Raw genomic sequence first — 22,957 nt, 5'->3', positions numbered from 1 at the left:
TCGCATCGTGTGTGCAGTCTGGAGCGGGTTTGTGTTTTACATTCTGGGGAATCCACAGAAGTGAGAGGAAAGGGCAGCTTTTCCTGAGCGTGGATGGTGCGGGTGCTGCAGCTTGAGCTGCCCTTGCAACTGAACCTTGGAAAATCCAAAATGAGTGACGACCAGCAGGAGGCGAGAGGATGTGGAGGCTTTGCCAGGTTCCTCAGTGCAGTGTGAGTTGTTGTTGCATTCTGCTGTAATACAAATGAAGTATGCTCTCTGTAAAACAACTTCAGGAAGGGATGGATAGTGATTTCTCCCCGTCCCCACTGAGTATCCAGGTGCTGTTTGGTGTAATTCAATGTGGTCATCCCTGTTTCTAGAATCCAGAAATGAAATCACAGAGGGAGCGGTTGCCTGTTGCTGAGGAGCTGTAACCGAGTCCTTCAAAGTCGGAGCCAGAACTAAGCAGCACCTTGTTGTTTCTTAAATATAAACCTGCCACAGACAGTGTGTGGCCACTTCAAAGGCCTCGAGGCAGATCTGTTACAGAGCTTGAGGTGTCTTGTGTGCGACTTCCATGGTGCTGTTGCGCAGAAAAACATCGCTCGGTGTTTTCGAACTAAGACCTGAGTCTGCATCTTGAGTCCTGCATCTGGGCAGGAACAACCCCAGGTTCCAGTATAGGTTGGGAAATTACATATTAGAGAGCAGTGCAGGGGAAAGGGACCTGGGGGTCCTGGTGGACAACAGGATGACCATGAGCCAGCACTGGGCCCTTGTGGCCAGGAAGGCCAATGGTACCTGGGGTGTATTAGAAGGGGGGTGGTCAGTAGATCGAGAGAGGTCCTCCTTCCCCTCTACTCCACCCTGGTGAGACCACATCTGGAATATTGTGTCCAGTTCTGGGCCCCTCAGTTCAAGAAGGACAGGGAACTGCTGGAGAGGGTCCAGCATAGGGCAACGAAGATGATTAAGGGAGTGGAGCACCTCCCTTATGAAGAAAGGCTGAGGGAGCTGGGGCTCTTTAGTTTGGAGAAGAGGAGACTAAGGGGGGACCTCATTAATGTTTATAAATATATAAAGGGTGAGTGCCATGAGGATGGAGCCAGGCTCTTCTCGGTGGCAAACAATGATAGGACAAGGGGTAATGGGATCAAGCTGGAACACAAGAGGTTCCGCTTAAATGTGAGAAGAAACTTCTTCTCAGTGAGGGTGACAGAGCACTGGAACAGGCTGCCCAGGGGGTTGTGGAGTCTCCTTCTGTGCAGACATTCCAACCCGCCTGGACATGTTCCTGTGTGACCTCACCTGGGCGTTCCTGCTCCAGCAGGGGGATTGGACTAGATGATCTTTTGAGGTCCCTTCCAATCCCAAACATACTGTGATACTGTGTGATACCTTTTAATCGTGGAACCAAAGTGCAGCAGTTACGTCTCGCCCGACTTCCAGTGAGAGGGCTCGGTGCGTTCACATGTACTGTCGCTGTTGTGACGTTCGGGGGGTTATTTTAAAGAAGGGCAGTGTGGGGAGAGGCTGCACGTTGAGCCCCGAGTGCCTGTGACCTGTTCCCAACGAGACGGCTGATTTTGGAAGGGGTGGAGGTGAGGGTACAACTTCATTTTATACCATGTGAGCGCTAATCCTGCTGAAGCTTGTAACATTATAGGGCTTACAGTGTGACAGTGATACATATATATATATGTTGTTATTAAGTTTGACTTAGGTCTAGCATCTACTTGTATTCTGCCTATACTTAGGAGGTAATTACTCTCATCTAATGTGCTTTAGTGCTTTCTTTGAGTCAGAGCCACAAACATAAAAACATTTGGGAATTGCTTTCTTACATAAGCTTGGATTTTTGTCTTAAATTATTAGCGTTTGCAACCTGAACGTAGAAATAATAAACTCAACATCAGCTGGCAAGAAATGTGATGCCTTTGTGTTCTTTCAGCTCCGTCTCTCCTGAGAATAAAGTCTGGTTGTGTGAGTGTGCTTAACATCTACAGCTAAACCAGCCCATACGCACAGGGCTTGTAACTGTAAAGCGCTTAATGGCCACCAAAGTGATTTTAAAAGTTAATTAGAGTCAGTAATTCCTCCCGTAGAATTATTTCAAATAGGGCACAGCAGAGAGAGCCCGGGCTGCCGGCGGCTTGGGAAAGCTGCTCCTCATCGGGAGGATGTTCTCCCTGTGTGTGGGGAGTTGCAGCAGATTGTCTGGAGAGAGGTGGGTTTAACCGCTGCAGGTGTCGCCTCCCGCCCTAGAGCTGTGCAGGGGCTCCCTTCCCAGCCTGCGGCTTCAGGATAGCTCTAAATCCCCATTTGGGATTTCCTTGTGATGTGCTAGTTTAACCAAACGCTGTATAGATAGTGAAGGGTGGGGGACCCCGTCCAACCACCGCCTGGATGCTTTAACTCTTTCTTTGGCTAATCCTAAGACCCTTCCTGCCTCTCCTTGCTTTACCAGACGACCGAGCGCGCAGGTCTCCTCGGAAACTTCCCACATCTCTGAAGAAGGAAGAGAGGAAGTGGGTTCCTCCTAAATTCCTGCCACACAAATACGATGTCAAGCTGAAAAATGAAGATAAGGTGGGTTGTGCGCTCAGATCCTTTCTATCATAACGTGAATATGCAAGTTTAATTAAATAATCACTGAGTCACAGTGCTACAGTAGCTTTGGAGCTGTTGCTGTTAACCGGCTGATCTCGGTCAGGCAGTTAATGGGACAGGCGGTTCAGTCGCGAGTGGCAGCGGCTGCTCCTGTTCTGTCACAGGGAACTGGCTGGGAAGCTCCGCTGCTCGGGGTTTGTGATCTGCTAACTTGCCAGGAGAGGCAGCGCTGACCTCCCTTAGAGGTAAAGCAGTGGATTTGGAAATCTGAACATAAACTCACTTGTTAAACTTGTTAAACTCCTTGTGCATCTCAGTCTGCAAGTTCTGTTTGGTTTGAGTCTTTCCAAGAGTGCTTTGAAAGAACAGACTCTGGACAGAAAGCAGTACAATGGTCCTTGCTCCTTGTAGCCATGATGTGTATTTCTAGCGTGTTTAGGAGTGAAATGTTAACAGCCTGTCTGTCTGTTGTCCCCAAGATCATCAGCAACGTGCCGGCAGACAGCTTGGTGCGGACCGAGCGTCCTCCCAACAAGGAGATCCTGCGGTACTTCATCCGGCACAACGCGCTGCGGGCCGGCACCTGCGAGAACGCCCCGTGGGTGGTGGAGGACGAGCTAGTGAAGAAATACTCCCTCCCTAGTAAATTTAGTGACTTCTTGCTTGACCCACATAAGGTAAGAATTCATCCAGGTATCTCCTTTGCTTTCTCAGCTGTTCTCCCTTTTAAACCATCTGGGCAGAGCCCTCAGGGTGCCAGGTTTGGTGCTCCCGGTCTTAAATCAGCTCAGAGACTTGCGGAGTGGGCAGTCCCACTCTTGCTGATGGACCTTTGGGAGGTGGCACAGCCGAAACGTTCATCTGCTTTGAAAATCTGAGGTGTAACTGCCTATTCTTGATGTTTTTTCCAATAGTTTACGTGACTTGTGTACAAGTCAAGACTGATTTCCAGGTGTAAGGCAAACAGAACAGCTCCAGTCCTTACCCAGTAGTGTCAGTTATTGGACCATTTTCATGGTTCCAGTGCAACAGCTGGATATGTTTGACTTGTGATTCTTGGTCATTGAGTGGTGCCAGATACCACAAGTTTCATATTGAAGAAGTAGCAGCAATGGGTTTTTTTTCCAGCCCTTTGTAATAACCAGCCAAGTGTGCTATTAACCAAGTAAACGCCTTACAATGTAATTTTCTGGTTTTCAATCCATCTTTGCATGTAGAAAGCACTATTTTAATTTAGTAAACTCACTTTTTCGTGGACTCAGTCTTCGTCAGGTGTTGTTCTAGAGCTGCAGGAGAAATAGTTGCTTGTCAAGGTTTAAGGCAAGGCGGCAATAAACCGTGGCAGACGCCCCCTATTACCCCCTTTACCTCCCGCCACGCCTTTCCTTTAGATTGGAAAGATGATAAGAAAGATAAGGGGAAAGGAAGAGAGACTTCAAGTTGGAGAGTTTTAAGGGGTTTTACTGATGCTACTAATAAATAGAGAATATATATACAAAATATACAAAACCAATGTGGAGTGCTGGATGGTGGCGTCACTCCAGCGGTGGAGCTGGGGGTGCAGAGCTGGCGGCTCCAGCAGCTGCAGGGCCCGAGGCCTGTGGATCACAGGCAGACAGACAGACAGACAGCATCCTCTCCAGATGCCGGCCATGGGCGAAGAGAGCGTGACCCTCGTGATCACCCTCTTATATAGGGGGTATGGCGATTATGGGATGGAATACTTCCGTTGGTCAGTTCTAGTCACCTGTTCATCCACCCCTCCTCAAACACACCTCTCACAACAGAACGTGGGAAAACTTACCAGTCTTTCTTGGCTACCATAGTAATAAATCTAAACACGAGCTTCTTCGGCATTCCGTTGGTCTATTATCAGCAGAGTGCAGCATCCTAGGAAGAGTATGCAGCTAAAACTCAGAAAGGTACAGGCACCTAAAGAACTGAACTGAAAGAAAAATCACTAAAAGAGAACCGGTCTTGTTTTCAACAAAACCAGGACGTTGCCGTAGCCCTTTTTCCGTCAGGAGAACACCCGTTTCTAGTGAGCTATGGGGACTGTTCTGGGCACCTGTAAATCTGCATAAAGGGAAAAATAAATTCCGTGTTTACCCTTGCTGTAGCATTTGGGGTCAGTGCCCTAATAGAAATTGAAGTGTTTGCTGGTGGTGGACAAATATGCAGTGCCCTGCCGGACAGAGGTGCCTTTAGAATAAGAAAAACCGCGTAAGCGTACCATCCGTGGTTTGCCTTACAGGAGGCCCGAGCTTTGTGTTTGGGGTGGTGTATTTGCCATCTGGCGTAGGGGTTGAATTTACGTGGGGTTTTTAAATACTGGGAAGTGGCTGGAAAATTTATTAATCCAGAATGAGTGTTCTGACAGGAGACAGTTGAATACAAAGCAGAAATTTTAGATGTAATAGTTTTGGATTCTATCAATGCTGGATGCTTTCAGCTTCAGGAACGCTCTTCAGTGGAGGTTTTAACATAGAGTTTTAGTAGAATGAAGTTATGCAGATGCTGGAAAATCTTCAGTACCGATGGGCTAATGAAGGCTCTTAAAGCTTTCAAGAGCCAGAAAATCTGAATATTCCCATGGCAGTTTTAACTTGATCACATTTGTGTACGTCTGTTCTTAAATAATGCTTGTGCCTTTTGCTGTGCTTGCTGCTCTGGAATTTATTCCTAAGCAATCTCAGATTTTCAGCCTGTTTTCTGGTAATTTTATCCATAATCTAAAGGTTATATCTTTGTGTTCTATTTTACACTTCTTGAAATGAGTTAGTGTTCTGGGTGCATCCCAAACCTGAGCTGGAGATGCTGAGACAGTCCTGAGGCTGGTCTCTCTGGCTCTGGGTTGCACTGCTCGGTGCCAAAGGTGCCGTCAAGGAGCTTGAAACCACGTATATCAGATATCCGGTGACGCTACTTCAGAACCGAATCCTCTCACCTTTGTTCCAGCCGCTTTTGGGCAGCTCAGGGACCGTCTCTGGGCCCGTCACCCACCATTTCTGTGCTCCGGCAGCTTTCGCCGGGTGCGACAGAACCCGACACGACTCGCTAAAAACCTCTGAGCGGAGGAATGGTTTTCAGAATTAATGTCCGTGTTTTCCAGGCAATCCCCCTCCCTACAGCCTTTTCAGTAGAAACAAAGCAGTTTCATGTAATGTAGTAGGAAACGTGTACAAATTCTTTGTAGTGTTTCATTTTATAAAGTGAAACGTGAAGTTTCAGGAATGGGCTCACGACCTCCTGCCCACTGCAGTGACTACAGTGCAGCACGCTGGACGCCACTGCAGAAGCTGGTTACCCTTGGTGTATTGAGTACTCCATGTTCGTTGGAAAAATACATTAAACACGGGCAAAAATAATTGACAGAAAAGGATCTAGATAATGTTTTACCTTTAAATATTAATCTGATTCTTTTTTAATTTTAGTATATGACTCTCAACCCCTCAACCAAGAGGAAGAGCTCTCGGTCACCAGACAGAAAGCCGCCCAAGAAACCCAAAGCTGATGGGTCATCCCTGAGCCAGCCCCTGAGCCCCACGCTCTGGTGCCACGTGCATTTGGAGAAGTCTATTATTTGCTCTCCGCTGAAGGTGAAAAACTCGAAGAACTCAAAAAGTCCTAAAGAGGAGCTGGAAGAGGTGATGAAAATTGTGTCACCTGCTAAACTTAGTTCCAACTTCCACATTCCGAAGAGGAGCCGGCTGGGGAAGGGCAGCAACAAATCCTTGGACAAAAAGCAAAGAGGCAAAAGGGTTCTGAACGGGCAGAAGTCATCGGGGAAATCGAAGTCTCCTAGGAAAGGCTTGAAGACCCCAAAGATGAAAATGAAACAGATGACACTACTGGACATGGCCAAAGGTACCACTAAGGTGTCCAGGACTCCCAGGAATTCGGGAGGCACCCCCAGGTCTTCCAGCAAACCCCAGAAGCATCTTCCTCCTGCCGCGCTCCATCTCATCGCCTATTACAAAGAAAACAAAGACCGGGAGGACAAAAAAAGTGCTCTGTCCTGCATCATCTCCAAAACAGCCCGGCTGCTCTCCAACGAGGATCGAGCCCGTCTCCCCGAGGACTTGCGAGGGTTGGTACAGAAACGCTATGAGCTCCTTGAGCACAGGAAGAAATGGGCAACGATGACAGAGGAGCAGCGGAAGGAGTACATGAAGAAGAAAAGGGAGAAGCTGAAAGAGAAACTGAAGGAGAGAGCAAAGGAGCGCAAGGAGAAGGAGATGAAGGAAAAACTGGAAAAACAGAAAAGATACGAGGACCAAGATCTTAAAGGGAAGGCCTTGCCTACGTTTAAGCTGGTCGATACTCCAGAAGGACTCCCCAACACGCTCTTTGGGGACGTCGCCATGGTGGTGGAGTTTCTGAGCTGTTACTCAGGGTTGTTGATGCCAGATGCTCAATATCCCATCACGGCTGTTTCCCTGATGGAAGCGCTTTGTGCGGAAAAGGGAGGGTTCCTCTATTTGAACCGAGTGCTGGTCATTCTCTTGCAGACCCTGCTGCAGGATGAAATTGCTGAAGATTATGCCGAGCTGGGAATGAAGCTTTCTGAAATACCACTTACCCTGCATTCTGCTTCCGAGCTGGTTCGCCTGTGCCTGCGCAAGTCCGACGTGCAGGAGGAAAGCGAGGTCTCGGATAACGTAGACGAAAGCAAGGATTCGGCAGCTTTCGAGGATAACGAGGTACAGGATGAGTTTTTGGAGAAACTGGAGACGTCGGAGTTCTTCGAGCTGACTCCTGAGGAGAAGTTACGGATACTCGGAGCGCTGTGCCACCGGATCCTGATGACGTACTCGGTGCAGGACCACGTGGAGGCCAAGCAGCAGGCGTCGGTGGAGCTGTGGAAGGAGCGCCTGGCCATCCTGAAGGAGGAGAACGACAAGAAGAGAGCGGAAAAACAGAAGCGAAAAGAAATGGTGGCCAAGAACAAGGAGAACGGGAAAGATGAGAATATGATGGGAAGAAACGAGAAGAAAAAAAACGAGGTGATGAAGATGGAGCACCGGGTAGAAATAGAAGCTGATGATATGATCAGTGCTGTGAAGAGCAGGCGCCTGCTTGCCATCCAAGCCAAGAAAGAGAGGGAGCGACAAGAAATACAAATGAGAGGTAAGCAAAACAGCAGCAGAGTAGAGCGTTTGTGCGTTGTGGGGTGGCGTGAGGTAATGGCAGAATTCACAGCCTGTTTTCAAAAGCATTACCTGGTTTTAAGGGATTTACTCACTGCAGCGTAATTCATCTGCTGTGGTTCCTATGACAGCCCCAGGTCTGTGATGTTAAGAGAAAGCAGTAACTGCTGGTAGTTTTTTTGTCTCTGAGCATCTTTTGTTCAGTACCTTCCTAATCCTGTCAGGCCCAGGAAGGCTGGAGAACAGAAAATCTGGTTTTGGGGCAGAAAACAAAGAAAGAGGTGTTTGTGTATGTCCATGTATCTTCTGGCTCTTACGACCAGAGGAGGCATCTCCTGCCTCAGAGCTGCTGCCCTGCGCGGTCACGTCGATGCGACCAGACCTCCTGCATAAGGACATAGGCGATAGATTTCAGTTTACAGCTTGTCACTTTAAAGAATTTGTTACAGAGTTGTATGAATAGAGACTGTCCACTCAAACCTCTCTAAACCATGAGTTGCAACACCAGATTTTGTACGCCTCAGTGTAAGTAGTGCTTTTGATTCAGGAGTGTGGAACATGAAGAGCAAAATAGTTCGTAGTTACAGTTGGGGGCATTTTTGGGTTGTAGATGTGGGTGTTGGGCGGGTGGACGTGGACAGCACAGCTCAGCTGGGTGGTTGTTGTGCTCTGAAAGGGCTGGGGCATGGGTGGCCCACATGGAGTCTGGCTTGTCTGCTTGGCCAGAACCTGGGAGCAGCTGTTCTGGGAGACCAGGGACAGGTGGATAATGGGGAATGTCCTGGGGCTTCTGAGGAAGGACACGGATACAACTGCGCCTCACACCGAGTGCAGACACACCTTTCAGAGCTGTTAGAACTGTGAGTCTCAGAAGTGTCAATAAACTGCTGAAGATCTGGAGTGCTGTCCTGCTTCTCCAGCAGAGAACAAAACACCAGCTATCTAATGTGCTGTGGCTGAAGGGGCTCTGGGCCCTGGTTCTTGCCGTGTCCAGTTGTTTGATAGCAAGTTTCTGGTAAGATTTTGCTGCAAAATGAAACACAGTTTGAACAGTACTGCTTGGGATGCTCCTTGTTCTCACTTAATAGTTTGTACTAATTACATATGAAGCACAAACATTGCCAGCCGGGCAGGGAGGGATTGTCCCGCTCTGCTCTGCGCTGGGGCGGCCTCACCTGCAGCATTCCCTGTGTGCAGGGCTGGGACACAGGAGAAAAGGAGACAAAGCTACTGCAGAGTGTCCAGAGGAGGCTGCGAAGCTGGTGAAGGTTTGGAGGGGAAGCCGAATGAGCAGCGGCTGCAGTCCCTGGGTTTGTTCAGCTGGAGCAGAGCAGACTGAGGGCAGAGCTCATGGGCTGCAGGTTCCTCAGCAGGAGCAGGAGGGGCAGGGTGAGCTCTGCTCTGTGACAGTGACAGAGCCCAGGGAACGGCAGAAGATGTGCCAGGGAGGGTCAGTGGGACATGAGGAAAAGGTTCTTCACCCAGAGGTGCTGGACACTGAACAGGCTCCCCAGGGAGGTGTCACAGCCCCAACCTGACAGTGTTCAAGAAGAGACTGGACAACGTCCTCAGACACACGGGGTGACCTGTGGGGTGTCCTGTGCAGGGACAGGAGTTGGACTCCATGATCCTGCTGGGTCCATCCAACTCAGGACATTTATGACTCTATGAAGAAAAGCAATGTTACATGGATGGAGATAAGAATCACTTGTCTTGCTTGCTGGGGAGGTTTGATTCATTCTTTTGAACTCCACACAGCAAACTGGGTCTCTCTGGCAGGGAAGGAAGGAGTGAGCTTTTCATTAAGGTTTGAATTCATATTGCTTGCTTCCCATGCACCAAACCCCAACATTTTGGGCACCCAGGGCTGTGTTTCAGTCTCCAGCAGCGGCTCCCAGGTGTAAAGGTTCCTTCAGAGTACCGCAGAGCTCGGTCAGTGCTGATGGTGGTTGGGCAGTGGGGTCGGCAGCTCAGAGCTGAGCTGATCGGGACGTCAGGCCTGGTTGGGTTCGGCGTGTGGAAGCAGCTCTGATAACCGCGGGGACAGCGTGTCCGTGTGCTGCTGCACGGCCTCTCTGCGCCTGTGGCAGCAGAACGGCTCTCACACCACGTCAGCTGCATTTGTTTGATAGTATTATGTCTCTGAGGGAAGTAAAAGACTAGTTGCTGACAAAACACCTATTTGTGCAGTAGTTCATATATATATATGTATATATGCACACACAATATTGTATTAATACGTATATTATATGAACCGTTGTGCAGTAAGTGTTTTGTCAGCAACTACTCTTTTACACATATATCTCTCTATGGATCTATCTCACAGTCAGAGGTTTCTTTTCACTACTCTGGTAACAGCTGTGACACCAGGAGCACTCACCTCGTTCAGGTTAAACCGGTCAGGGTTGCAGCCAGTGCTACCAAGCTCCAAAAAGAACCCAGTGCAAAGAACCGTAAATGGCTTTTTTGTTGTTCTTTCTTAAAAAAAAATCAGTACAGAACTTCCTGTTGAGATAATGTCATTAATATCTGTATTTTCTCAATAGCAGAAGTCGAGTCACTTCCATTTCCACATTACTGCAGCACTTACTGGGTGTTCTCTGCCGTGTCGCTCTGAAGCGGCAGCTCCGTAGGGGCTGGAGGAGGATGGGGAGCTGCGCGGTGATACGGTGATGGCGCCGGCTGGAGACGAGCGTGCCAGCCGAGGGCAGCGTGCTGCCACACGAGCAGATGAGCTGTGGGGAGGAACCCTTTGCTTTGGTTTCTTTGTTCTCGTTTTGATTGAACAGTTTTGGCGTATGAGTAAAAGAAAGACTTTCCCTTGGTTGAGGAAGAGCAGGTTAGAGATCGTTTGGACAAGCTGGAGATCCACAAAGCCGCGGGCCCCAGTGGGATGTGCCCGCAAGGGCTGAGAAAGTTGGCAGATGTTATTGCAAAGTCACTCTCCATCATCTTTGAAAGGTCGTGGGGAACAGGAGAGGTGTCTGAGGACTGGAGGAAAGCCAGAGTCACTCCAGCCTTCAGAAAGGGCCAGAAGGACAACCCAGGAAACTACAGGCCAGTCAGCCTCACCTCCATCCCTGGAAAGGTGATGGAACAGCTCATTCTGAACGTCATCTCCAAGCATGTGGAAGAAAAGAAGGTTATCAGGAGTAGTGAACATGGATTTACCAAGGGGAAATCATGTTTGACCCACCTGATGGCCTTCTATGATGGTATGACTGGCTGGATAGACGAGGGGAGAGCAGTGGACGTTGTCTGCCTTGGCTTCAGCAAGGCTTTTGACACCGTCCCTCACAATCTCCTCACAGACAAGCTCAGGAAGTGCGGGCTGGATGAATGCACAGTGAGATGGATCAAGAACTGGCTGGATGGCAGAGCCCGGAGGGTTGTGATCAACGGTGCAGGGTCTGATTCAGGCCTGTAATCAGCGGGTTCCCCAGGGGTCAGCACTGGGTCCAGTCCTGTTCAACCTGTTCATCAATGACCTGGATGAAGAGACTGAGTGCACCCCCAGCAACTTTGCTGGTACCAAACTGGGAGGAAGGGCCACACAGCAGAGGCTGAGCTGCCATCCAGAGACCTGGGCAGGCTGGACTGGGCAGAGAAGAACTTCATGAAATTCAACAAGGGAAGGAGCAGGGTCGTGCCCCTGGGGAGGAACAACCCGCGGCACCAGTACAGGTTGGGGTGGACCTCCTGGAAAGCAGCATTGTGGAGAAGAACCTTGGAGTCTTCTTGGGCAACTGGTTAGTCGTGAGTCAACAACGTGCTCTTGTGGCCCAGGCCAATGGTACCTGGGGTGTGTGAGGAAGAGTGTGAGCAGCAGGTCAGGGAGGTTGTTCCTCCCCCTCTGCTCTGCCCTGGGGAGGCCACATCTGGAGTTGTGTGTCCAGTTCTGGGCTTCCCAGTTCAAGAAGGACAAGGAATTACTGGAGAGAGTCCAGCAGAGGGACACAGAGATGCTGAGGGGTCTGGAGCATCTTTGTGATGAGGAGACACTGAGAGAGCTGGGGCTGTTGAGCTGGAGAAGAGAAGCTGAGAGGGATCTGATCCATGGATCAATAGCTCAGGGTGGGTGTCAGAGGATGGACCAGACTCTGTTCAGTGGCACTTGATGGTTCATGTTACAGCTGGGTAGAGAGGATCCCTGTCTCGTTGGTCCCCACGATATCCCGTGGTGTCGGCATTGCAGAGTTTGCCGGCAGCTCGGTTTGGTCGGAGCATTGGCCGAGGAGGGAACTGGACCTTGTGCTGGTGTCAGGTGGCGGCAGCGAGTCCTGGGGAGGTGTCAGGGAGAGAAATCCTGGGGACATCGTGTCACCTCTGTGTGTGCGGAGGGCGAGAACAGCGCTCGGGCAGCGCGGGGTCTGTGGTTTGTGAGACTCGGGTTTGGGTGACACGAGGCGTTGGGCGCTCCGAGAGCGGCTGTTGCTGCTCGTCCTGACTGTGTTGGCCGTGGGGAGGCCGTCAGCCGGCATTCACAGACACGGGTTGTGCAGCTGCCACCTCTGGCACCTGCGGATTTATGGGACGTTTTGCCGTGCTGCAATTACTGCAAGTTGGTATATTGTTGGTATATTATTATATAAAAGCTGATGTATAGTGTTGGTGTAACAACTTCAGGGGTGTGTTTTCCAGCGTGTCGCCTCTAATCAGTCGGGATTGATTACACTGGCAGGGCTTCAGAGGCTTACCAGGTATTTACTAATCAAGTGTTACCAAACCTGTCGTGGTACAGAAAGTGGCTGCAGGAGAAAGAGCGGATAGTGGAACAGTCCCAGTGAGGCTGGGCAGCAACCGGCACCCAGTCTGTGCCTGCTCGCGTTCACCTGCCCCGCTCCACAGCCTTCCATGTGCTCTCATTCCATCTGCTTCAAACCCTCCTCTCTAACACAAAGTTTCATTTCTTCCTCCTTTTTATTCTTTTCCACCAGTTTTCTCAGGACACAGAAGAAAGTGGCCAGGAGCCTTTTGTGCAGGTTGTGAACCAGCGAGGGTTTTGTTGCGTCAGGCTCTGAAGAGCCAGCGTGACGCAGTTTGGTGTTCTGTTCCTTTTTGTTCAGGCGGTTTCAGTGAACATACACCTGTTCTGTGTAGAGAGACTGTTGAACCATGAGGAGAAGCATAAATCTTGTTGGCCTTAGTACCCTCTCTCTTGGCAGAAGCTGCCTTGCCTCTTGCTCCTTACCTAGAGATGGAAAATTACAAGTTGTATTTTGTAAAACTCTCACCAAGGACTCCATGATGCCAGGATTTAGGCCATTGCCTGTGTTTCTTCCCTTCTTCTTTGCCAACAGCCATAGATATTGAGCACTGGTGAAATTCCAATACTCATGTCATGAGTGGGAAACCTGAGGTTTCGGTTTTAATGCTCTTCCACGTCCCAGCGTGGCTGGGACAGCGGGAGCTGGCAGGAGGTGTGACTGGGTCACTGCTGGGAGACTCTGGTGCCTGGAAGAGCCTCTTGTGCCAGGTCTGGTTTGGGGCAGGTGGAGGCTGTCTCCATGGCTGCGGTGGGAAATGCAGGTGACACATCTGGTGTCACCCCCCCAGGCCGAGGCCAGAGCGGGAGTCCTGCTGGATACCGAGCTGTGGTTAGAGATCTTTGAGCCTGTTGAAGGGAATTGCACAGCAATGGATGCTGCTTCGTTGGTCTAGAATGAAATTAATAATAAGGACTAACTTCTCCGGTCAATTTTTATGCAAACTTTCCTCAGCCCAGTTCATCCTTGTGCTTTGATTTTGATTAAAGGATTGGAGCATCTCCCGTGTGAGGAAAGGCTGAGGGAGCTGGGGCTCTGGAGCTGGACAAGAGGAGACTGAGGGGGGACTCATTCATGGGGATCAATATGGAAAGGGGGAGTGTCAGGAGGATGGAGCCAGGCTCTTCTGGTGACAACCAGTGACAGGACAAGGGGCAACGGGTGCAAACTGGAACACAGGAGGTTCCACTGAAAGATGAGAAGAAACTTGTTCCTGGTGAGGGTGGCAGAGCCTGGCCCAGGCTGCCCAGGGGGTTGTGGAGTCTCCTTCTGTGCAGACATTCCAACCCGCCTGGACACCTTCCTGTGTAACCTCATCTGGGTGTTCCTGCTCCATGGGGGGATTGCACTGGATGAGCTTTCCAGGGCCCTTCAACCCCTGACATTCTGGGATTCTGTCACTTCCTAATAATTCTTGAGTTTTTTCTAGAATGGTGGGTTGAAAGTAAGATAAAGGATGGATGGCAGTGCTAAAGGAATAGTAACTCAAGTCACATATATATATTATATATATATATATATTTGGGGTTTTTTTACCCTAATAGTGTAGTAAAATGAAGTAGAATATTGATGACTGGATACAATAAAAGAAAGCTAATGCTCCTCTACACTAATTTCAACAGTGAGGATGGAGAAAGAAGCAGAGGAAGAAAGAATCCGGAAGCATAAAGCTGCAGCTGAGAAAACCTTCCAGGATGGAATCGCCAAAGCGAAGCTGGTGATGCGCAGGACTCCAATTGGCACTGACCGTAATCATAACAGGTGGGAAGGGAAATGGTCCAGAGCAGCTTGGTCAGATTGCAGCCCCCAAGAAGCGATTGGTGTGGAGGGCATTGAGAGCAGTCCCTGCGTGCTGAGCTGTGGGGAGAGCAGAGGTGAGGGGGTTGTGGATATCGAGTTGTGGTGGTTGAACCCGAGCTGGCAATACAACCACACAGCTGCTCACTCACCACCTCCCACACCCCCGACAGGGGAGGGAGAAACCTGGATTGAGATAAACACAGTTTAATAAAGTAACAAAATACTAATATACTACTAGTAAATATAGATATAAAATAGAAATAGAAAATACTCAAGGCAGTGCCCCATGAACTCCATCCGCACCAAGCAGCCAGGCCCAGGAAGCGATACCCCAGTCCTGAACAGCGCATCCAAAAGAGAGAAAGGAAAAAGGCAGAAAAGCCCAGAGACCTCTGCAGACGGACATGAGGTTCTCAGGACATGGGGCAGTGACAGGGGTGGGGGAATGGTTGGTCTCTTCCAACCAACTAGACATCCCAGCCGAACTGCCCCGGCTGCGCCCCAGAGCAAGAGAGGGAGAGAGAACAACCCAGAAGGTCCTGACTTCTCTTAAACAATTAGAATGGTGCTAATGGGCTGGAATACTCTTATTGATCAGCCTGGGTGTCAGTCCAGCTCTGTCTGTCCATCCCCTTCCTCGCTGCCTCACACTGCGGGCAGAGCTCAGAGTGTCCTTGGCTCTCAGACCAGAGGAGTTCAAAACATTAACTCTGTCCCGGGCTGTTAACGGCTTGTTCTTAAACTACCTCCAAATAATGAGCCTGCTAGCTATGAAAAGAAAGGTTTCTAACTGCATGGAGAAAATGAACCCATTTTCAGTCAAACCAGCACACGAGTGTAACGGCCCTTGCCGCTTTACGGAGCAGCTTCTTGAGGCTTTCTGCAGGGGTCAGGATCCACGAGCCGGTGGAGCCGCAAGTGTTGCCGTCGCTGCTCAAGAACCTGCTTATTTATAGCATCTCCTTTTTCTTTAATTTTTTTTTCACGAGAATACTTTTAGGATGAATTCTAATTAAAGCTTTTCATGTTTCTCAACTGTGCTAATAGAAAGATACACATGCATTTGGTTTTTATTGAGTCAAGCACACAGATGCTTCTCCACTCTGTGCAAATAAAAGTGGACATGTGTAACTAGGCAGAAGAGGAGGCGGATACCTGCTAATGCGTGTTTCCTACAGGTATTGGCTGTTTTCGGATGAAGTTCCTGGCTTGTTCATTGAGAAAGGCTGGGTGCATGACAGCATAGACTACAGATTCACCCTTTCCCATCAGAAAAAAGATGATTTTAAAAAGGACTGCAGCCCGGGAGGTATGATCAACCTGCTTCTGCATGGGTATTTCCTTTGTTGTTGTCTGTAAGGATGGATTAATGAATGTAAGAGAACTGTCCAGTCTGAGTGTTTTCATGGGGAAACTCTGATTTAAGCCTTCTTTAAACTCAAGAAGCCTGCAGCAGGAGAGGCTGATGCTCATGATGATGCCCCACTGCTGCAGGTCCTGAGAACTGCCCGCAGCGTCCCTCTGCCCGCAGCGTCCCGCGGGATACCGTCACCTTTAGAAGCAGCCGGCTCGATGTCAGTCATGCGCTAATCCCTCTGGTTTGCTCTGACCCTGCCATGCCAGGCGTCCTGGAGAAAGAGCCAGTTGTGCGCTGTAGCGTGAGGGTGTCCTCACTGTTAGAGCGGATCTGGGGAACAATTTCTTCCCCAAAGGGCTGTGGGGCATTGGAACAGGCTGCCCAGGGCAGTGCTGGAGTCACCAGCCCTGGAGGGCTGGACAGACGGACATGAGGTTCTCAGGACATGGGGCAGTGCCAGGGGTGGGGGAATGGTTGGTCTCTTCCAACCAAACTGGTTCTGTGATTCCGTCCATCACCGTGCTGATGCTCTGCTCTTGCTAAGACTCCCAGGTTAATCTGTGAGGTATCAAGCAGGTCAGTCCTCTAGATCCCTGTGGCTTTGCTGATGGCAGCTGTTGTGGCACACAGCCCTCTTGTACACGTCCTCACCTGCTGTTCGCCTTGCAGCCAGCATGCAGGTGACGAGCTGAAGTTCTAGTACGTCCTCTGTCATCTTCTGGCTGACTTGGAGTCTGGGTGGTTGGGGCATTGCAGGGAGCACGTGGACATGCACAAAAATCAGTCTGTGGGGAGGGAAACTCAGCACGTGTATGTGGCAATAGTTCTGGGTACAGGAGAGCGTGCTGTGACCTGACTGCAGCTGCAGCGTTAATCCTCATCACCTCCTGCTCCTGGAGCATCGCAGGCTGACACTGACTCCGTCTGCAGCAACGCTGCACGAGAGGCTGTTGGGAGTTAAACCAGAACCCTGCCTGGTGGTTTTGGTTTAGACAATGGTCGGAGCAAACATGTGGAGAAGAACGGAGCAGGGCACGCGCACTGCGACACCTCACCCACCCGTCTGCATCTTTGTGACTTGCTGAGCTGGAGCTGGTGTCATTCAGTGACCCTTCAGGGGTGTATGTTATTATGTGAACTTTATCAAATGTCAACCGGTTGTGTTCCTGTGCACCAGCTGCTTCCAGCTGCATTAATTCCTCAAGTGCTGCCTGTCTGTTTACCCAGCTAATGTGCAAGATTTCAGCACATTCCTTTTGAGACTTAACCTGCAAAGGCTTAAATCAGCAAGGGTTTAAATTTGTGTCTGACTGCTGTGCCAAGGTGCTCAGAAATGCAAATGCATCCTATTTGTGACTTAGTTCTGAAAGTGCTTTGACAATGTGTAGCTAAAAAGTAAAACTAGTTCAATGTATTTGAAATAGTATGTGCAGTAATTTCTTGAAAAATCCATTATTTTTTTGTGTTTCTATAAATGAATATACAGTGTATTTTAGCAAGCTGATGCTGGATTAGTTTTTCCTGACAAATGCATTGCTGGCCTAGGTGCTGAATATAAACGCTGAGCTGGAGGTAGGTTAGGTTTTGCAAAATAAAGCACTCTCGGAGGAGGAAGGCGAACGAGAACAGCTCTGAGCTCGTGCTCTTGTGTTGCAGACAAGCGGAAGAGCGCAGATGGCAGGCTGAGCAAGCTCCACCGCGCCGCGCACGCCGCCGACCTGCCCGCCGAGACCACCACCCCCAAGCAGGGACAGAACTTATGGTAAACGCGCTTCTATCGCTGCACGGTGCTCAAAGCGTAGAGGTGGAGGGAACCAGACAGGTTTCGTTTGGCAGGCCCTGCTGATGGCTGGAAGGGCAGCCAGTCAGAGCCAGTGAAACCACTGGAGGCAATGTAGTCCATCAGACCTAAAGCTTCTATGAATTAAGCTGGTAAAATGCTACTCTGATGTATTGCTTTTAAAATATTTTATATTCAGAATATTGTTAATTTAGAAGAACTGGTGTGTGCTTTTTTCCAGTATTGGTAAGTGTAATTTTTTAACCAAAAAAAAAGGAAAGGAAAAAAAAGGAGTTGGGGAGCAGTGACTTAGCTAAGTGTGTCTAGATTTTCTTTCATGGTTCATCTCAGCAGACCTGAACTGTGGCTCATGAAACTCATTGGGATCTCTGCAGCCAGGGCTGAGCCCCGCGTGCTCACGGCCCCTGTGAGATGTGCAGAGCGTCCCCAGCTCCTCGTCCCTGTCCCCCAGGCTGCACCGCAGACTCTGCTCGTGTCCATTTGTTCTCCTCTAGCACCACAGCGTGGAATTGACTTTTGTTGCTACTGATAACTGTAGCTTAGCAAAATTATTCTCTCATGTTGACAGCCTGTTATCCCTTTAACACTTCCCAATGCCAAGCAGTAGTCACCATGTCTTCTAAGTGAATCAAATCTGAACACTCTGCCTTTGGCAGGTTTGATTGTGACCTGCTCCAGTAATTGCCCCAACCGATGTCTGTTACCCTCACAGAAAATCTCCTGTGTTGGCTGTTGCCCCGTGTGTTGGGGAGTGATCAGTGGTGTCCTTATGCCAGAACATACTGGCTACAGCTTCATCCTCTCTACTGCCTGGGAAGGATTCTGCGTTTTATTTATTTTTAGATAACGCTGAGAAGTAACTGTCCGAATGTTGTTGCTCGTGCAGCTCCTGTGCTAGCACTGACTTTCCCTCAGAATTTTCCACGTTTGGTCTTTGATAACACCCCCAGTTGTGAGCGTGGCTCCGCGGTTCCACTGCTGCACGTCGAACTGCCTTCGTGAGGCTGTTCCTGCTTCCCCACCAGGAACTGCCGAAGAAACTGAAATTTGTGGATGTCTTGATTCCTCTAAACCATCGGCACCGCGTGCTGAGGCTTTGGATTGCTCTGACCCTTCTGTTTCATTGCTGGTGGAGTTCTGTGCGTGCCTTCCTTCCCACCAGTATTGCCGTGACAAATCTCACTCCTTTCTCAGTCTGGTCCTTTGCACGTGGCCAAAGTTGAAGCAGTGGGGCTTTCCTGGGGAGTGGGGCTGAGCAGGAGATTGCAGAGGCCAGTGTGATCCCCATGGAGGTTCTCTGCTCTGATACTCCTTCCTTTCACAGACGTGTTCCAGTAAAAAGTCAAATCATATAAGGAAAACAGTAGCTTAAACTAATACTGCATATCGCTGTAAACTGAAGGCAACGTAGAGCCAAATCAGATGAGTGGAGTAACACAGAATGCCTAAAACTTGCAATTCCAGGCTGAACTTGAAAAAGCATAATATTAGATATTGCAGCATTGAGTTGCTCAGTCAGGCAGCTCAACAACATGATGAGATACTAATGGACAGGAAGCTCAACATGAGCCAACAGTGTGCCCAGGTGGCCAAGAGGGCCAATGGGATCCTGTCCTGTATCCAAACCAGCGTGGTCAGCAGGACAAGGGCAGTGATCCTTCCCCTGTGCTCTGCATTGGTGAGGCCACACCTGGAGTGTTGTGTTCAGTTCTGGGCCCCTCAGCTCAGGAAAGAGATTGAAGTGCTGGAGCGGGTCCAGAGAAGAGCAACAAGACTGGGGAAGGGACTTGAACACAAGAGCTATGGGGAGAGGCTGAGGGAGCTGGGCTTGTTTAGTCTGGAGAAGAGGAGGCTTAGAGCTGAGCTCAGCACTCTCTAGAACTACCTGAAGGGCAGTTCTAGCCAGGTGGGGATTGGTCTCTTCTCCCAGGCATCAGCAATAGGACAAGGGGCCATGGGCTTCAACTCTGCCAGGGGAAATTTAGGCTGGAGATGAGAAAGCAATTCTTTGCAGAGAGAGTGGTCAGGCATTGGAATGGCTGCCCAGGGAGGTGCTGGACTCACCGGCCATGGAGGTTTTTCAACTGAGACTGGACATGGCACTTAGTGCCATGATCTAGTCAATGGACTGGAGTTGGACCAAGGGTTGGACTGGATGATCTCTGAGGGCTTTTCCAACCCAGTCCATTCTGTGATGAGAGAGGTCAGAGGGGGAGCAGGGGCAGGACAGCTCTGGAGGGGAAGCGCAGCTCTGTCAACCAGGTTGCGCACACTTTCAGACCTGAATTAAATTCTGTTACTAAGAGCTGCTTTGTAAGAAGTGACTATAGTATGCAGTATTCTATTTTTTGAAAAGAGAGCAACAAAACCAAATATTAAGCAACTTGTTAAGAAGAAAAGGCTTAAATGGCAGCCAGAAGCCTAAAATGCTTTCAAAGAGATTGTCTTGAAGTTTCTGTACTAGATGGGTGAAGCAAGTGCTGCCTCTTACCTGTGAAACAGAGGCTGAGAAAACTTGGAAACCAAGCAGCAGCAATGATGAGAGAAGGTTCTCAGTACGGTTCACGGCAGGATAAGGAAGCTATTAGAGGTGAGAATGTCTACTTAAAAACTGAGTCTAAATGGAAGAAATAAGACCAAGGGCAAAATATTTCTTTTTCCTTGAGGAACAATGGTGCTTCACCAGACCTGTTGCTGCAAGGCCTGCGGAGGATAAAGCGGGAAGCTGTTCTCATGAGTGAATAACTGCCTAAGAAATGTGAAAAACTACAGAAATACTCTTAATTTGTTTGTTCAGTGGTGGGATGGATGGAGAGCAATGCTGGAGAATGGGGAGGTCTAAAGAAAGAGGATTTTCTTATGATACAGAAAAAAGAACTGAAAATTAAACCAGCAAAGGGCGGTTCTGAAACAGGAGGCAAGTGCTGCTCCGCATCGTCCAGCCCACGTGTGCGAATCGCTGCCACCACCTGCTCAGGATCTTCCAATTCGTAGCTGTTTAAAGTCCTGGTTGGACAAATCGTCAAAAGAGGAGCTCCCTGGGCAGTGCCAAACACAAACATCCCTGTCCTGGCACACGGGGTCCTCCAGAGATGTCGAAATCCATAGGGGCAAGTCGAAGCAATGTCCTTGTGTGGCTGCTCTGCTCTTTGCCACTCAGAAATAACAGTGAGCCAGGTGAGTCTGGGTTTATTTGGCCTGGCTCTTGTGCTACAAGGCCTTTGATTTCGGTCAGGTTTGGCACCGATAACCGTGCCAGCACCGCTGGTTTTCGCCTGCGTGTGTTGTTCAACTGGGCGACTTGGCCAGGGCAGGGTATCGAGGTGGATGAAACCCAAGGGCAGGTCTGAGCCCGAGGGGGCCCTCGTGCCCTCCGGGTGAGCGGGGGCAGCTTTGCAAAGGAAACGTGACCACTTCTACCTCCGCGTTCTGTGCTGGGTGGGTGTCTCCTGACAGGGCCGCCCAAAGCCATTCCGCAGATAAGCACTAAGCTGCTTCAGCTCACAGACCGTTCTCTAAAGCTCTAGAGCTGCAGAAGGCCTGTTCGCTCGGTGCCTGTCTGACAGCTGTCACCCGGAGCGCTAAGCTTCCGCAAAACACCGAGTGACAACCTGAGAGCTGTTATTTCAGGGGAGAGCCAGTAACTAGAACTTCTCTCGGAGGAAATCCTGTTACAGAATCTCTTCGGTGGCCGTTGCCGTTGATCCCTCCAGTCTCAAGGGCGCCCGTGAGCATGGATGGTTATGGAGGAGTCTCCTTCTCGGCTGCTTTCTGCAGGTTGTCCTTGTTCAGCCTGAGGAGTCGTGAGACCACGCTGAAATCCTTGGATATCTGCAACTTCTCTTGTTTGGATACAAGGGCTGGTTCAGCTATAACTCATGATAGCGTGTGGTGCATTGGAAGTTGCATTTCTTTGCATTCTGCTTTAACTGCCGCTCTCTGTCTCTTTTATCAAGTAGTACATCTACCATGGGATTGAGAGTAGCCTTACAGTGCATGGAGAGCATCTTTAGTTTACCCCATTACACTCAGATTTATGAAACTTTGAAATGAACACGAAATGAACTCCACGAATGGTTGTATTTCACAGTCCTGCCCCTCTTCTCCTCGAAGACAGGAGCTGGTAGCACATGGATGCAGGGGGAAATAGGCTCCGTATTTCTGCCAAGAGCTACAGGAACAGTATCTCATGGAAGTGGTTTCTGCTTTCAGTACTTTGTCCCAAAAAAGAAGAGGGTGCAGTGTTCTGTCCTGGAAGTGCAGGGACTGAATCATTGTTCTCATTCAGAATCATAGATGTTTGATTCCTTCTGTCTTCTCCAGATGGATGGACCAGTCCCATTTCTAACGTTGTGCACCACTTTCACTGATCTTGATGCTTATTAAAAAATCTCCCCATTCAAAGCTTCTGGGCACATGGTCCCTGAAAAACTCTTCTATCCGTTCCATGGTGCTTCGTGAGCCGTGTCCGTCTGTCCAGCACGAACCATGGGTTAATCACAACTTTTGCAGTATATCAGCATGCAGGAGACTGATCGCTCATCCTGGTCAGAAAGCAGCTGAATTTTGGAAATAGTGGCATCTCTGCAGAGTAACTCGGTTGTTCCTCATGTGTCAGGAATACAGTTTGGTACAGCGGGTCCCTCGGCAGACGGTGTGAGCCACCTGGGGGTGCTGGCAGAGACCGTCTCACACCTGAGTTCTGCAGGTGGAGCTCCCCTGTTTACACCAGCCCCCCCGAGCACATACTGGCCCTGGGCTCCCCCAGACGTTGTTCTCTCCATTTCTTCATTCCCTGCTCTGCAGTCCAGGTTTTACACCTTTCCCGCTCTGCTCTGCGCTGGGGCGGCCTCACCTGCAGCATTCCCTGTGTGCAGGGCTGGGACACAGGAGAAAAGGAGACAAAGCTACTGCAGAGTGTCCACAGGAGGCTGCGAAGCTGGTGAAGGTTTGGAGGGGAAGCCGGATGAGCAGCGGCTGCAGTCCCTGGGTTTGTCCAGCTGGAGCAGAGCAGACTGAGGGCAGAGCTCATGGGCTGCAGGTTCCTCAGCAGGAGCAGGAGGGGCAGGGTGAGCTCTGCTCTGTGACAGTGACAGAGCCCAGGGAACGGCAGGAGATGTGCCAGGGAGGGTCAGTGGGACATGAGGAAAAGGTTCTTGACCCAGAGGTGCTGGACACCGAACAGGCTCCCCAGGGAGGTGTCACGGCCCAACCTGACAGTGTTCGAGAAGAGACTGGACAACGTCCTCAGACACACGGGGTGACCTGAGGGGTGTCCTGTGCAGGGATGGGAGTTGGACTCCATGATCCTGCTGGGTCCATCCAGCTCAGGACATTCTTTGATTTTCTCTTTCTTACTGTACCTCACAGCCCATACCCCAGAACAGGGAGGGATATTTGGCTTCAGTGAGTACTGAGAGCTTTTACTTGATGCTTGTGCCATTTCTCTTCTGTTTCCATTGCTGACCAGTCTGCTGGCTTGTGCTGCCAG

The 22,957-nt window shown here is 49.8% G+C and overlaps 1 protein-coding gene across 1 annotated transcript in view; it reads left to right on the top strand.

The window, feature by feature from the left end:
- BAZ1B (bromodomain adjacent to zinc finger domain 1B) overlaps positions 1-22,957 on the top strand; it is a 53,460-nt gene that overhangs the window by 11,798 nt on the left and 18,705 nt on the right. The window contains exons 5-10 of the mRNA XM_065037332.1: positions 2,450-2,571; positions 3,072-3,269; positions 6,027-7,722; positions 14,131-14,269; positions 15,487-15,617; positions 17,322-17,427. Of these exons, the coding sequence (XP_064893404.1) occupies positions 2,450-2,571; positions 3,072-3,269; positions 6,027-7,722; positions 14,131-14,269; positions 15,487-15,617; positions 17,322-17,427 (2,392 nt within the window). The remainder of the gene's footprint in view (positions 1-2,449; positions 2,572-3,071; positions 3,270-6,026; positions 7,723-14,130; positions 14,270-15,486; positions 15,618-17,321; positions 17,428-22,957) is intronic.

The sequence above is a fragment of the Columba livia genome, chromosome 20 (assembly GCF_036013475.1).
Source record: "Columba livia isolate bColLiv1 breed racing homer chromosome 20, bColLiv1.pat.W.v2, whole genome shotgun sequence".
NCBI lineage: Eukaryota > Metazoa > Chordata > Aves > Columbiformes > Columbidae > Columba > Columba livia.
This window is presented reverse-complemented; position numbering and strand designations above follow the sequence as displayed.